Source organism: Callorhinus ursinus, unplaced genomic scaffold, assembly GCF_003265705.2.
Source record: "Callorhinus ursinus isolate GAN/ISIS: 27379988/994484 unplaced genomic scaffold, GSC_fseal_2.0 scaffold14, whole genome shotgun sequence".
Classification (NCBI taxonomy): Eukaryota; Metazoa; Chordata; class Mammalia; order Carnivora; family Otariidae; genus Callorhinus; species Callorhinus ursinus.
The window spans coordinates 29,828,426-29,842,690 of record NW_027397076.1 but is presented as its reverse complement, the minus strand read 5'-3'; the positions used below and the strand labels follow the sequence as shown (position 1 = coordinate 29,842,690).

Genomic DNA, 14,265 nt, shown 5'->3' with positions numbered 1-14,265 from the left:
GGGTAAAATAGACCCACATAGGGATAAGAGTCAATTAGAAAGCATGTGTTTCTTAAGATCCAGGATCCGCAGGCCATTCTGGAAGGTGAGCCCAAGTGCATATTTCTTAAAGAGAAGTTGGAAAGCTGAACTTGTATTTGTTACCTCAAATTTTTAAAACACTGTATACAACAAACAAATGTATCTACCTGTGGGCCAAATTCAGCCCACGACCCTGCAAGTTAGTAAACCTGAATTTCAAAAAGCACCAGAGCTTCCCATAAAAGGTTCTACAACACAGTGATGTGCCCAACTAGGTCCAAGTGTGCAGAGCTGTCCAGTCCTCAGCCAAAGGAATGGCCAGGTGAGGCCGGAGACAGAGGTGAACAGTCATCAAGTAGCCTCTTCAGTTGACTCCAGTGTGCCATACAAATATTAACATTCTTTGTGTGTGCCTGTCTGGATATTATTTTTCTTCCTTTAGGAGACACATATTTATCTTGTTAGCCTACTTTCAAAAGCACATGCAAAGCACAATGTTATTTATGAAATAAATGGAAACTAACCTTGAGAGATTCTTTCTTTGTGAGCTTGCTTGAAGCAGAACTATCCTTCTCTGAGCCATTATAAAGTTTAGATTCAGACTGAAATCACACAGAAATGAACAAAAGAGAAATCATAATTAAAACCTTCACTTATTCTACATATACAGCATATAAAAAATTAATGTTAAAGCTATGTTTGTGAACTCTTCCCATTTATTGCTGTGATTTAGGCAAAAATAAATTTTCAGGTGTCCATTTTTGTGGGTTTAACATGGATTAGCTTTTAAACTAAAGCAAAAAATAAACACTAATCAGGGGTGCCTGGCTGGCACATTTAGTGTCCTGTGTCCTATGATTTTCATTTTTATCTATTGTTTTATCTATTGTTAGACACAGGAGAAGGTATTTAAAGTACTTAGCATGACTCCTGGTGCCAAGAAAGTATATGGGGCTTGATCCAAATGGTGGCTTTCAAATGTTGAATGGCTAGACCTGCAAAGCACTAGGTATGATTACAGATAACAAAATTTTGGGTATAAACTCCCTCGCTCAATTTGAGGAACCATGAAGGCAGGGACCATACTTATTCACCAATGATACCCAGCTATCACCTGGGGAAAAGAAAGGGCTCACTAAATATCTGATGAATAAAATGAAAATTAAACTAGCATTTGCAACTCATTTCTTTTACCTCTCTGAAAAAACACCTCTGCTACTTGGTATGAAATATGGGTTATTATGGTGATGATGACAATAACTGGCTGCACTAGATAGAAGGGAACTACAAACTATGTACAATGCAGAAGATGGGAATTAACCCAATTAAATTTTTGTTAAAGTCACTCCTTTGAGAACTGAACTTGAAACATCATACTACTTACTCTCATGGCAATGGCACACTGACTGTGATACCAAAACAATTTTACAAAGTTGCTCAAGCCAAACGGTCTCTGTCTTCTCCTTGCCCCCAAGAACCTAAAGATGGCACAGCTACTGTCAGAAAAATAGGATGATTTCTATTTCTCACAGCTTAATAGGAAAATGTATATTATAATGTACTTCTTAGACACTAGTAAATGAAGAATAAATGCTAATAGAAATGGCTGCTTATTCTTTACCAAGTACTTTCCTAAACACTTCATGTGCACTACCTCATTTAATCCTCAAAGCAACCCTATGAGATAGTATCTCCCTTTTGCTAATAAGAAAACCAAGACTAACCAATTAAAAATAACTTCCCAAAGTCACAGAGCCAGTAAGGAGATGAGCTGGGATTTGCACCCCGGTCTACCTAATTCCCAGTCTCATGCTCTTAGCCATTTCACTGTAATGATTTCTCACCTTTTAAAACTACTCACACAGAATTTTAGCCAGACTCAAATTTAAGATTTATCTTCATGAATAACAGGAAATATGTTTCCCTGACATGACAAGATCTGGCTTGGTGATTCCTAAAAGATTCTAGAATATAAGGCACCTGCAGGCCAGAAGGGGGTCACCTGAGCTTGGTAAATTTTAGAGAACAGATATTTCAAGGAATCCTTGCCATTCTGTGTAGCCAGTTCTGGTGGAAAAAAAGATCCACTGACCAAATTCTACAAGCTTTTTACATACACTGTACCAAAGTTTTCTGTATCAACAGGTTTTCTTTTAAATACCAAAACTCAAACTATTTTTGTTGGAAATATTTTACTAAACTTAGTCCTTCTTTTACAAACTTACTGAACCCTATCTTAATGATGACCACAGGGTTTAATGTATAGTACTGTTTGCTTCTTCATTAAATGGCCTTAGAATGCTCAGTATGTTACATTTTCTTTTTCCTTCCTTCTTTTCATTTCCCCCCATAACTATTATCCTCTTACGGGCTGTGTGATTTCAGGAGGTTATTCAATCTCTTTCAGTCTTAGCTTCCTTGTTTGTAAAGTGAGGATACTCTTATTAACTTGTAGGGTTGCTCTGAGAGTTAAATGAGGTAGTGTGCATGATGTGTTTAACACACTACTTGGTTTTTATTGTGTTTCAGATTTGTGACTATCCTCTAGAGTGTAAGTGCTATCAAAAATCTGACCTTTAAATAAATGGAACATTTACATATGAGAATACTTTCCTCTTGCTTTGAAAACTACAAAATACTACAGATATAAGGGATAATGGTAATGTTAATATGACTAGATCAGATGTCCTGATTTGGAAGAGTTTTTTAAATGTCAAGGTAAATATATTTTTTACATCAAGTGATAGACATGTAGCATCCCTATAAATAAGCAGATATATGTATGCCTGGAGAATCAAGTCAATAAATAGATCTGGACTCAAAAACCACTATCCTTGTAGTAGGATTACTTTTATACCACTAGACACAGTACCCATGCTGGAAATTCCTTTTGTTGAGATGGACTACTAAAAATTCATTTAAAAATGCTAACAGCAAGATGAGATGGATTTGATTAACTGACTTTTCCAATCCACTCATTTATAGGATGCATGAGAAATAGAAACTGTATTTTTTTTTAAATGGGGGGGGCAAAAAAGTGTATTCCATTGTGCTTACTGGTCTTAATCATGTATTTTAAGAAATAATCCCAAATCCTATGACCAAAATGGCTTTAATACTTTTTGCATCAAATCAGAAAAATATAAAGTTAAAATTATGATGGCCTCAGTTATGCACACTGATTACAGAAGGAATAACAAAACTTTGTTTCCTGAAGTTACTTAAGTAAGGTTAAAATGTTCAGAATTCCATGAGAATGTGGTTTAATGATAAATGTATAAATTTTAGGATTGTTGTGAAAAACAAGACTGGGTTATGTGTTAGAGTATTTAAGGACAAACTGGTGATTATGCATCTCTTCAGCTAACAGAATAAACAAGGATTAAATCTAAGTTAAGATAGAATCAATAAGTTTCAACTGTTGGAAAATATCAGACTTTAAGAACAATTTTACTTACACTAGTTACCATGTTAAGAATCCCATTCATTCACTGTAATTCCCCCTCCCTTTTTAAATAAGCTCTATGTCCAACGTGGGGCCTGAACTCACAACCCCAAGATCAAGAGTCGCATGCTCTACCACTTGAGCCAGCCAGGTGTCCTTCACTGTAATTCTTATTCAAAAAATGAAGATGAATTCTCAAATACCTACTATTAACCAGGTACTCTGTCAGGCACTTGCAGTATCACAATCTGGGATGTGGATCTTATCTCCTTTGTACAGATAAGAAAACTGAAGCCATTTTGAATCCCAGCTTTACCACTCTGACCCTTATTTAATTTCTCTAAGCTTCAGTTTGTTCACTTAGAACATGGGGCCAATAATACCTACCACCTTCTAGTATTGCTATGAGAGTTAAGGTGACACACAGTAAGCTCTTAATACCAAATAGCTATTAATATCACTGTAATTAGTATCTAAGAAGTCACAGGTAATGTATATGAATCAAGACTCAAACTTGCTTTTTTGACTTTAAAACAGTGCTGTCCAGCAGAACTTTCTGAATGACAAAAATACTATATGTGGCTACTGAGCACTTGAGATATGGCTGGTGTAACTGAGGAACTTCTAATTTCATTTGATTTTAGTTAATTTAAATTTAAAGAGTCCAATATGATTGGAGCTATTAAAAGTACAGTTCCAAAGCCTTTTTTTTTTTTCATTAATCCACCCTGCTTCATTAAGGTATGTAAATTTTCTTTTCAGGCTCCCTGCCCTCCCTCTTCCCCTCTCCCCAATTTACAGACTATATATAGGTGGCTGTGATATATAAGTATGGAGTTTAAGTATTTAGACTTCTGAGAAGGAATACTGTTCTACCACATATTCACCAATTCTGGTATTAACTGCTTGAAAACAGGTTTTAAAAAGTTCTATAGATTTCATTATATTTCTAGCTATTGAAGACTCAAAATAAATTATTTTTTCTTTACACATCTCATAAAATGATCAAGGGATTTCTTACTTGAATGTTATATATATATATATATACACGGTACTATTAAACTTCTATCCTAAGTACTTTTACACATATGATAGATATTTAAGTAATGAATACTTGAAAAGTGTGGATAAAATGTGTATAAAATTATACATTAAAAAAATCAACTCTTCTCAACCATTGCCATGAATGGAAACAAAAACGTAGGTTTTTTTCATGTTCTGTTCGTCATACATATGTCCACTTCTATTTTGTTAAGGAAGAGGTGTTTAATCATGTAAGTTTCTTTCCCACAGTGGAATGCCATAACTGCTACCATAAGGACAGCTAGAGAGTAGGAGCTGTGGCAGAAAAATAATGGGTAGCAGCACTCAATAGCTGAGAACAGCAGAGAATTTACTAGCTTAAGAAATAGATTTTCTGATAGTCACTGAAGTTTGATTCCACAAACAAAAGCTTCTTCTATTGAACCTGACCTGAAATAACAGTCAGAAGTCAAATTGTTTAACAAATTATAGCAAATATAGTGAACTACAAACCCATAGGAAAACCAATGTATTACATAGTGTTTCTCAAATTTGAATATATACTCTTAAAGAAAAAGTTCTCAACAGTAAAAATATGTACAAGTATCCCAGTTTGAGAATTACTAATTTAGGAAACTGTATCTCATTCTAAGAAAATGTCTTTCAATTGCAGGCCATTACTGCAAGAGACCTTTGGCCTTTAACTGGTAAAATGTATTTTTTTTTAAGATTTTATTTATTTATTTGACAGAGAGAGACACAGTGAGAGAGGGAACACAAGCAGGGGGAGGAGAGAGGGAGAAGCAGGCTTCCCGCGGAGCAGGGAGCCCGATGCGGGGCTCGATCCCAGGACCCCGGGATCATGACCTGAGCTGAAGGCAGACATTTAACGCCTGAGCCCCCCAGGTGCCCCAAAATGTATGTATTTAGACTGTCATTCAAATAAACTCAAAACACTTGAGTTAAAAAACAAAACAAAACAAAACACAAGGAATCCTGAGAACTTCTCCGAATGGAACTCTCAGTCTGAGAAGTACTACAGTAACAGACATATCAGAAGCAATATAACTCTGGAGAGAACACACTGGTTACCAATAGGCTGTATTTCTAAGTAACCAACAGGACCGACATCAACCCCAGTGGAACTTTCCTTTTTTCATATATACTGCATGATTTAGATATACCAACATAAAAACATCCCATAAAAATCTGATAGAATTTTATTGTTCTTCTTCTTAAATATTAGAAAAATGCCATAATCATGGATTTGGGGACAACACATGCTTACCTTGCTCTTTGACATAGAAAGTGAAGATTCATCTTTATTTTGAGAAATGTCTTCCTTTCCTCTTTCAAAACCTTTAAAAAACATTATTATTATTTTAGTATTACTATATAGCATACAGGCATTAAGAAGCAAATGCATGTAAGTCATCCAATTTCAAATATACATTATATTTGATGTATATTGGTACAAAAGCCTAGACTAAACATAGTGTTAAACTATTATAGTTTAAAACCCTTCTAAGGGATCATATGTAGTACAATAACTCTTTAGAATAAATTAAGGCTTACAAAGGCAATGAAGTCTTTTCCTGAACCCATCAACATCAAGCTAAATACCTCTCTTATGTGCTCCGAGCACTTTTCATGAACTCAGGCCTCATGGAGCTTTTATTCTAGTGACTTTTTTTTTTCTTTTAAGATTTAGTTATTTATGGGACACCTGGGTGGCTCAGTCGGTTAAGCATCTGCCTTCAGCTCAGGTCATGATCCCAGGGTCCTGGGATGGAGCCCCACGTTGGGCTCCTGGCTCAGCAGGGAGCCTGCTTCTCCTTCTCCCTCTGCCTCTCCCCCTGCTCATGCTCTCTGCTCTCTCTGTGCCTCAAATGAATAAAATTTTTTAAAAAATCTTAAAAAAAAAAAAGATTTATTTATTTATTTTGAGAGAGAGACAGAGAGAAAGAGAAGCAGACTCCCCCCCACCCCCGAGTACAGAGCCCAATGTGGGCAGGGCTTGATCTCAGGACCCTGAGATCAAGACCTGAGCTGAAACCAAGAGTCGGTTGCTCCACTGACTGAGCCACCCAAGCGTCCCTCCAGTGAACTCTTTTCTAATGAAGAATCCTAAATGAAAGAACCAACCCAGCATATTTTTAACACCTCTTGCCAAATCAGAAACAATTCTAGAATTGGTGATAAAGGACTAGAGAAAAATCTAGACTGAGTGACAGACTTAAGAAAAACCTAACAATGTGTTTTGTGAGAATTAAATGAGGATCCATTAGAAAGTATTTAGCATAGTATTTTCCACATAGTATACATTCAATTCACGTTGACTCTTAAGATGATCATCAGCACTGACTATTGTATACAAATTCTAAAAGAATGAATCTAAAATACATGAATGTACTGGGATGAACATGCACAGATCCCTGCAGTCATGTAACACATTAACATAACACTATGCCAAAAGCAATTAACAGATTAATGTTATTAAGAGTACAATTAGAGAGGAGTGCCTGGGTGGCTCAGTTGGTTGAGCGTCTGCCTTCGGCTTAGGTCATGATACCAGGGTCCTGGGATCAAGCCCCGCATTGGGATCCCTGCTCAGTGGGAAGCCTGCTTCTCCCACTCTGACTACCCCTGCTTGTGTTCCTGCTCTTGCTATCTGTCAAATAAATAAATAAAATCTTAAAAAAAAAAAAAGAGTACAATTAGAGAAATGTTAATACTGAAATTTGTGTGGCAGGTATAAAAGGAGTTACTCCTTGAGTACATTAGTACTCAAACTAATGATGTAATGTATGGTGATTAACATAACAATAAAAAATTTTTAAAAAAAGGAGCAGTACTCCATTTAAAGATGTTCCTTCTACTTTTGAGGGCAAGTATTATTAACTCTTCCCTATAATAATTTGCTCTAAGTCCAATAAAAGCCTATATTAAAAATACATACATAATTATTCATAAAGCAGCACTTAAAAAATCATCAGTAGCACCAGTGCCTGAAGCATTTAAAAATCATTTCTAACATATTAATAATACCATTTTTCTCTATTTGACTTTTATTAGCTAAAAACAAATCCATTCCAATTTCCTAATCCAGAGATTTTATTGAATTGTTTTCTGTAATATGAAAAAGGTATCTTCCCACCCCCCAACTCTGGTAAGGAGGATCACTCAATCCCACTACTAGGGGGAAACAAAACTATTTCATAAATGCAGCATGAAAGTTTAAATAACTTACCAAAATTTTAGACTTTAAAGCAAACCAAAGTTACTTCAGTTTAAAAATTCTAAAATATTTATTTACAGTAGTAACATTTTATAATAAGTAATTCTTTTTTAAGATTTATTTATTTTAGAGAGCACGTGAGCATGGGGGGGAGGGACAGAGGGCGAGGGAGAATTTTTTTTTTTTAAGATTTTATTTATTTGACAGAGAGAGAGCAAGCACAGCAGGGGGAGTGGCAGAGGGAGAATGAGGAACAGGCTCCCCACCAAGCAGGGAGACTGATGTGGGGCTCAGGACCCAGGGATCATGATCTGAGCCAAAGGCAGACGCCTAACCAACTGAGTGACCCAGGCGCAGCCCCTATAATAATTCTTAATATTAATGAATTATTATTTTCTACCATGTGTGGAGATTCAAAATTACTTTAAAATTACTCCTCTATTTTTTAAAAAAGTGGTATTTGTAGACAAAATTCTGAAGCCTATAACACATTATTGACCATTATTAATAATGCAGAGCAATTTCAGATCATGACTTTTAATTTTATTTATTTATTTGAGAGAGAGAGAATGAGAGACAGAGACCTCAAGAGGGAAGAGGGTCAGAGGGAGAAGCAGACTCCCCGCTGAGCGGGCTTTTACCAAGTTTGCTTGGTAGTGATTTTAGGTAGTAAATTCTCTTCCTACTATCCTCCCAACTGCCTCAATGATACAGAAACCTATATCCTCATCAAAATGTCTAAAATTAAAGGGATACTACCTTTCAAGTACAGATTAGAATGTGGAGCAAATGGAACTCTATTCACCACTGATGAGAGTATAATGCGGCATAACCCATTTTGGAAAACTATTTGAAAGTACGTACTAAAGCGGAATTTATGGATATTCTAACACAAAGCAATTCTAATCCTAGATATACCCAACAGAAATGGTTGTGTATATTCATCAAAGATACAAAAATGTTCACAGCAGCTTTATTCATAATAGCCAAAGTCTGAAGCCAACTCAAATGGTTATTAAGGTTGAATAAATGAATATATTTGCACAATGGAATGTTACACAGCAATGTAGTACTAATTAAAAGAACCAATTACTACTACAGAAAACAACAGACACAATACTGAGCGAAAAAAGTCATGTCTTTCCATTTAAAAAAAAAAAGCACATACTGTATGACTCCATTTATATACAGTTCAGGAAGGCAAACCTGATCTATAGGGATAGAGGTTGTTACAGTAGTTTACCTTTGTTGGTAGAAGGAACTGACTGGGAGGGGCCAAGAGGCACTCTTCTGTGGATCTGGGAAGTGGTTACATGGGTCTATATGTAACTTAAAATTCAAGAGGTTGGGCATTTAACTATATGTAAGTTATGCCTCAATAAAAAAATAAATAAAAACTCAGATAGCCTTCTCTATTCTTCCAGTTTATTAGACCTTTCCTGCTTTGGCATCTTTCCTCACTAAGTCTATATCCCTTTAACTTATTTTGCACCTAATCCTTATTAATTCAGCAATAATAATAATTAACATATTAATGAAAACAATAAAGGAACCAATATCCATTTGTAAGAACATGTGTGATTACGACACTATGCTAGATGCTTTACCTACTAGTTTTTTTAAAACAACACCACAAAAAAACTCCACATATTAACTGTATTTTATATAACTGAAAAAGCCAAGGTTCACAGAAATTAAGTAACTTGACTAATGTAAGTATCAGAGCTAATTCAAACTTAGGTCTAACTTTAAAATTCATGCTATTTTTAGAATGCTAGGTGCCTCTCAAGACCGAAGGCCACCTCTTCTAGGGTGGCCTTGCTCTGACTGTGTAGGCATAGCTCCCTTCTCTGACATATATAGCATTTCATACATATTTGTACTACCCCATTTATCACAATATACTTCAATTATTTGTTTTCATGTTCATATTCCATACTTGACTGTGAATTCCTGAAAAGAAAGGTCTAATCCTTATTCACCCTTTCAAACATAAAAATTTGGTATTTTGATCCAAAAATTAACAAAACTGGACTCCACTGTTATTTGTAATTATTTTATTAAATACATAAAATATAGAACAGCTTCAGAAAATGCATAAAATATGTATAATTTAATGTATACAGTGAATACTGGCATAACCACCACCCAAATAAAAAAAAAAATGTCAAAATCCCTAAGACCCTCCCCACTTCCCAGCACCATTCTTGATCACAATCTAATCTTCTCAAGGGCAATTTATATTGACTTTTGCAAACATTCTTTACCAGCATGTCAAGCCGGTATTTCATTCATTTTTATTGCAGATTAGAATCCCATTGCATAACTATACCACTATTTATCCATCTATTGTAGATAAACATTTGGGTTGTTCCTAATTTGTCCCTCTTATAAACAATGGTGCCACAAATATTCTTGGAAGTATATCCTGGTAGACATATATATATATATATATATACACACACACATACACACACCTACCTGTGAGTTTCTTTAAATTCTAGAATTCCTGGGTTATAGTATATGTGTTCTTCAACTTTAAGGATACCAAATTGTTTATTTTTCTACTAATAGTAAGAGTTCTCCTTTCTCCATATCATGGTAACATCAATATTGACAAACTTTTAATATTTCTGCTAATCTCTGGGATGTGTATATCAATGGTATAATGAGCTTCTATTTTGCATGTCCCTGACTATTAATGATGTTGAGCACTTTCTCATGTTAATTAGCCATTTTAACTTTCTCTTTGTGAAGCACCTCCTCAGATCCTTTGTGCATTTATTTTTTTTTAAAGATTTGACAGAGTGCACACATGCATGCGCTCGCACACCCAGGGGGAGGAGCAGAGGGAGAGAATCTTTAAGCAGGCTCCCTGCAGAGCATGGAGCCTGACAAGGGGCTCAATCCCACAACCCATGAGATCATGACCTGAGCCAAAACCAGGAGTCAGATGCTTAACTGACTGAGCCACCCAGGAACCCTAATCTTTTGTGCATTAAAATATACATATAATATATATATGCACATAGTCTATCTTTTTCTTATTGATTTATATAGGAATTCTTGATGTATTCCAGATACTGGTCCTTTGCCAGCTATATGTTACAAATAACTCCCTATTCTTGTCTTTTTATTACCTGCATTTTTTTTTTTTTTTTATAAACCACTCAATTTTAAGGTAGTCAAATTTAGCCATCTCATTCTTTAATGGTTAGTGCTTTTTGGTCTTAAGAAAGTGTTCCCTAAATGTGTGGTCACAAAAATATTTTTAAGTAGTGTAGTAACACACAGTTTACTTCCTCCTACTAACCCAATGGAATATTATCCCTAAATAAATTAACACCGTGTCCCTAAGTTCTAATTTGTTAACAGAATACAAGTGCTATCATAATTGACAAGGTATAACCTTTTCATATACTTCCGCAGTAAATTTGATTCAATAATGTTTAGATATAATAAAGCAAGCTTTATGCTGCTTCAGTCTTGCTAAAACATATTTACAAATATAGCTACATTATTATTAACTATAATGAACATAGCCAAGAATCAAGAAATTGTACTAAAAAAAAAACAAAACTCTGAGAGTCAAAATATACTAAAAAGAAACCTATCTGTGCACTAAAGCTCACACAGTTTGCCCATAAGTGATTCATTTGCTCAAAGTTTATTTACTCCAATTTTCTGGTACTATTCTAGAGATTGGTGCAATAAGCATATCTAGAAGTTATACCTGAGATGGCGGAAAGAAACAGATAAGCAGACATGAACTTAAAAAAAAAAAAAAAAAAAAGCACTATGGTGTTATTGGAAATACATGGGCAGGTGGTACCATTTCTATATTATAGATTATCATAAAGAAAAAGGCCAAAACAATATATTTCTTCAGGTAGAAGGACAAAAAAGTAATTTTTTCCTAAGGAAACTAAAATGAAAAGAAGGTTATGTTCAAAGTAGTAAGGCAAAATGATCTTTCAATATCACTAACGTAGAACATCTCCTCTAATAATGTCAGGTAAAAACAAATGCATCTAAAATTTTTTTCAGTACAATGAAAGGTCCCAGAAGAAATATGTTTTATTTTTTAACTGGAAAAACAACAACATAAAAGCCACTTCTCTGAAGTACCTAATTCCATTCTATTTCTTAGCTTATAAAATGCAACATAAAGAGCTTTCTATCATGGCTGGTTGCAGTACAACTGTTGGTTGTAAAAACGGGGATATGGAAGCATCCCTATGAATATGATTTTATTTCAAGAATTAGAAAACAAAGCCAACCATTTACTTTTCCATTCAAATAAATCAATCCAGGGTGACCTTCAATATATTCTTTGACAAGAGAAACTGACAATTCTGCCTTTAGTTACCTAATTAAGAAAATAGCAAACTTTTAATAAAAGTGAAGTTTTCTGTTCTTTAGTAGAGTCACATGATTATTCTTTAATATTAAGTAGAATCACTGCATGAATGTCAGCAAACATCTGCTACAAGCTTGCTAACTTAAAAAATAAAATACAGAAACACACACAGAAATGGAACTAAGTCACATTGTAAAAGCAAATAGAGTATTTAACAACTTTAAAATTTTTCAGCATATTGTATTTTCAAAGACACTTCTGAACAAAGACAAATACTAAAATGTACACCATTTGAGAACATAAGAAGCATGATAGTAACCATGCTATACTAAGAAGATGAAATACAGATTATGAATGCTGTTTATAGCTTATGCTACTTAGGCAACAGTTCAGGACTATGGTTCCCAATTCTTCTGTGAAAACATTGTCAGAAAAGAAAATGAAATCAATATATTTATAACGATTTATTTAATTTTCCAGGTAGCACCATCTATTCGGTGTTTCACTATCTCAAAATAGTGCATATACCACCTATCAGCATGAATATTCATTAAAAGCCAAGAATAAATGTTAGTGTGAAAGCAGAAAACATAATTCAAATCTAACAAAACATAAGTGTCAGAAAAATCTAGAGATGGTTAAAGCAAGCACCAGTTTCAGTGATTTCTTTGCCATGAGTATTGAAAGAATATTTTCATTTTAAAAGAAAAATATAGCCTCAAAACTAGACAAAATTATGTTGCAATTTAAATTTTGAATGGAAAATAGAGATTTTAAAATATTTTAAAATATATATCCAAATATTTGCTATAATAAATCTTTTTCATACAATTAAAGACCTATTTCATTAACTGATTATTTAATGTCTGAATCATAGCTGTCAAATGCCTAATTTCATTTTAAAATTGTTACCTTAAAAATAACAATTTCCTAGCACAAACTAATTATACGAAGACACATCTAACAACAAGAAGGCTATTTCAAAAATTATCCTTGGACAGAAAACTTCATTTTAGTCAGGACTTGAACTATTAAAGCTTAAACTAAACAGCAATTTTAACATAGTTACTATCAATATTAAATATCTGGGTTTCATCTGCAAAAACCTCAGATTAATCTGCTTATTTATAGAATTTTACATTTATCTCAAGTCCAGAAAAGGTTTTAATTTTATCCAAGGGTTATAATATTTATTTCTATAATTAAAGCAAAAATTCATGCTATCAGCAATGCAAGATTTGTAATTCACTGAATCACTAGTTCTCAAGTTTGGGCTTAAGAGAATTTAAGAGAAAACATGGAAAAGCCAAGCCATATAGCAGTAGTCACTAAAACTGGACCTTTCACTACAGAATCTGTTTCATTTAAATGAAAGCAGTTTTAAGATGTTGGAATATCTAGTTTAATGAAAAGCCTGCAAGAAATTAAGAAAAGAATGCAAGATTAAACAAACAAACCTGGCAACGAAGGAGAAAGTTCATTGTATCCTCCAAATGAAGCATTCCGGACAAGCTTTCGGCCATCAATTCGTGGAGGAAATAAAACAGGCGAAACCACAGTACAGGAAGAAAATCTACGTTGTTGTGAGCTCTCTTCTTTCATGGCTTAGAAGGTCTATTTAACGTATATGTTCGCCCAGAAGGCTAATTAGATCAGTATGGCAATGAGAGGCTTTTCTCTCACGTCCAAATGTAGTGAAACCCACCAGCACAAACAAAGGACACACACATTTAACAGCAAAGGAGAAGGACCAGAGACTGTCACATCAGCAATAAACAGAAAAGGCATTAAGCCTTGCTAGTGGGTTGTTGGTTTTTTTTTTTTTTTTAATGAACTGATAAATAAGAAAGGCAATTCTACTAATGTTTTACCTTTTTATCAAACCAGCAATGCCCTGAACTAAGTTGCTGCTTTAGTAAAAACAAAGCAAGATCGATACTTAGAGATTCAGGATGAAGTAAAATGCAACCCCTTCTCATATCCGTTATGTTTTTGTAGTATCTGCCACACTTCCCACCTCTTCCGATTCTTTCCAGTTTTTGCTTACCTCATAAATGGATATAAATATAACACTGTTTATCTTTCCTGAAGCCTCTAGATCTATATCTACTCCACTGTGTGCCTCAGCCATGTTTAAGAATTCATAAGGAAAGATATTCTTTCAAGTACAATTTTTAT

At 34.4% G+C, this 14,265-nt stretch overlaps 1 protein-coding gene and 1 non-coding gene across 10 annotated transcripts in view; both read right to left on the bottom strand.

The window, feature by feature from the left end:
- OSBPL8 (oxysterol binding protein like 8) overlaps nt 1-14,265 on the bottom strand; it is a 159,176-nt gene that overhangs the window by 38,632 nt on the left and 106,279 nt on the right. For all 9 annotated transcript variants that reach the window (XM_025882779.2, XM_025882780.2, XM_073900621.1 and 6 more), the window contains 2 exons: nt 5,778-5,848; nt 546-623 (listed from right to left, as the gene is read on the bottom strand). In XM_025882779.2, coding sequence (XP_025738564.1) covers nt 546-623; nt 5,778-5,848 — 149 coding nt within the window. The remainder of the gene's footprint in view (nt 1-545; nt 624-5,777; nt 5,849-14,265) is intronic.
- On the bottom strand, nt 4,683-4,812 carry LOC112832759 (small nucleolar RNA SNORA41). Its single transcript, XR_003210452.1, has one exon. It is a non-coding gene; the product is annotated as a small nucleolar RNA SNORA41 (small nucleolar RNA).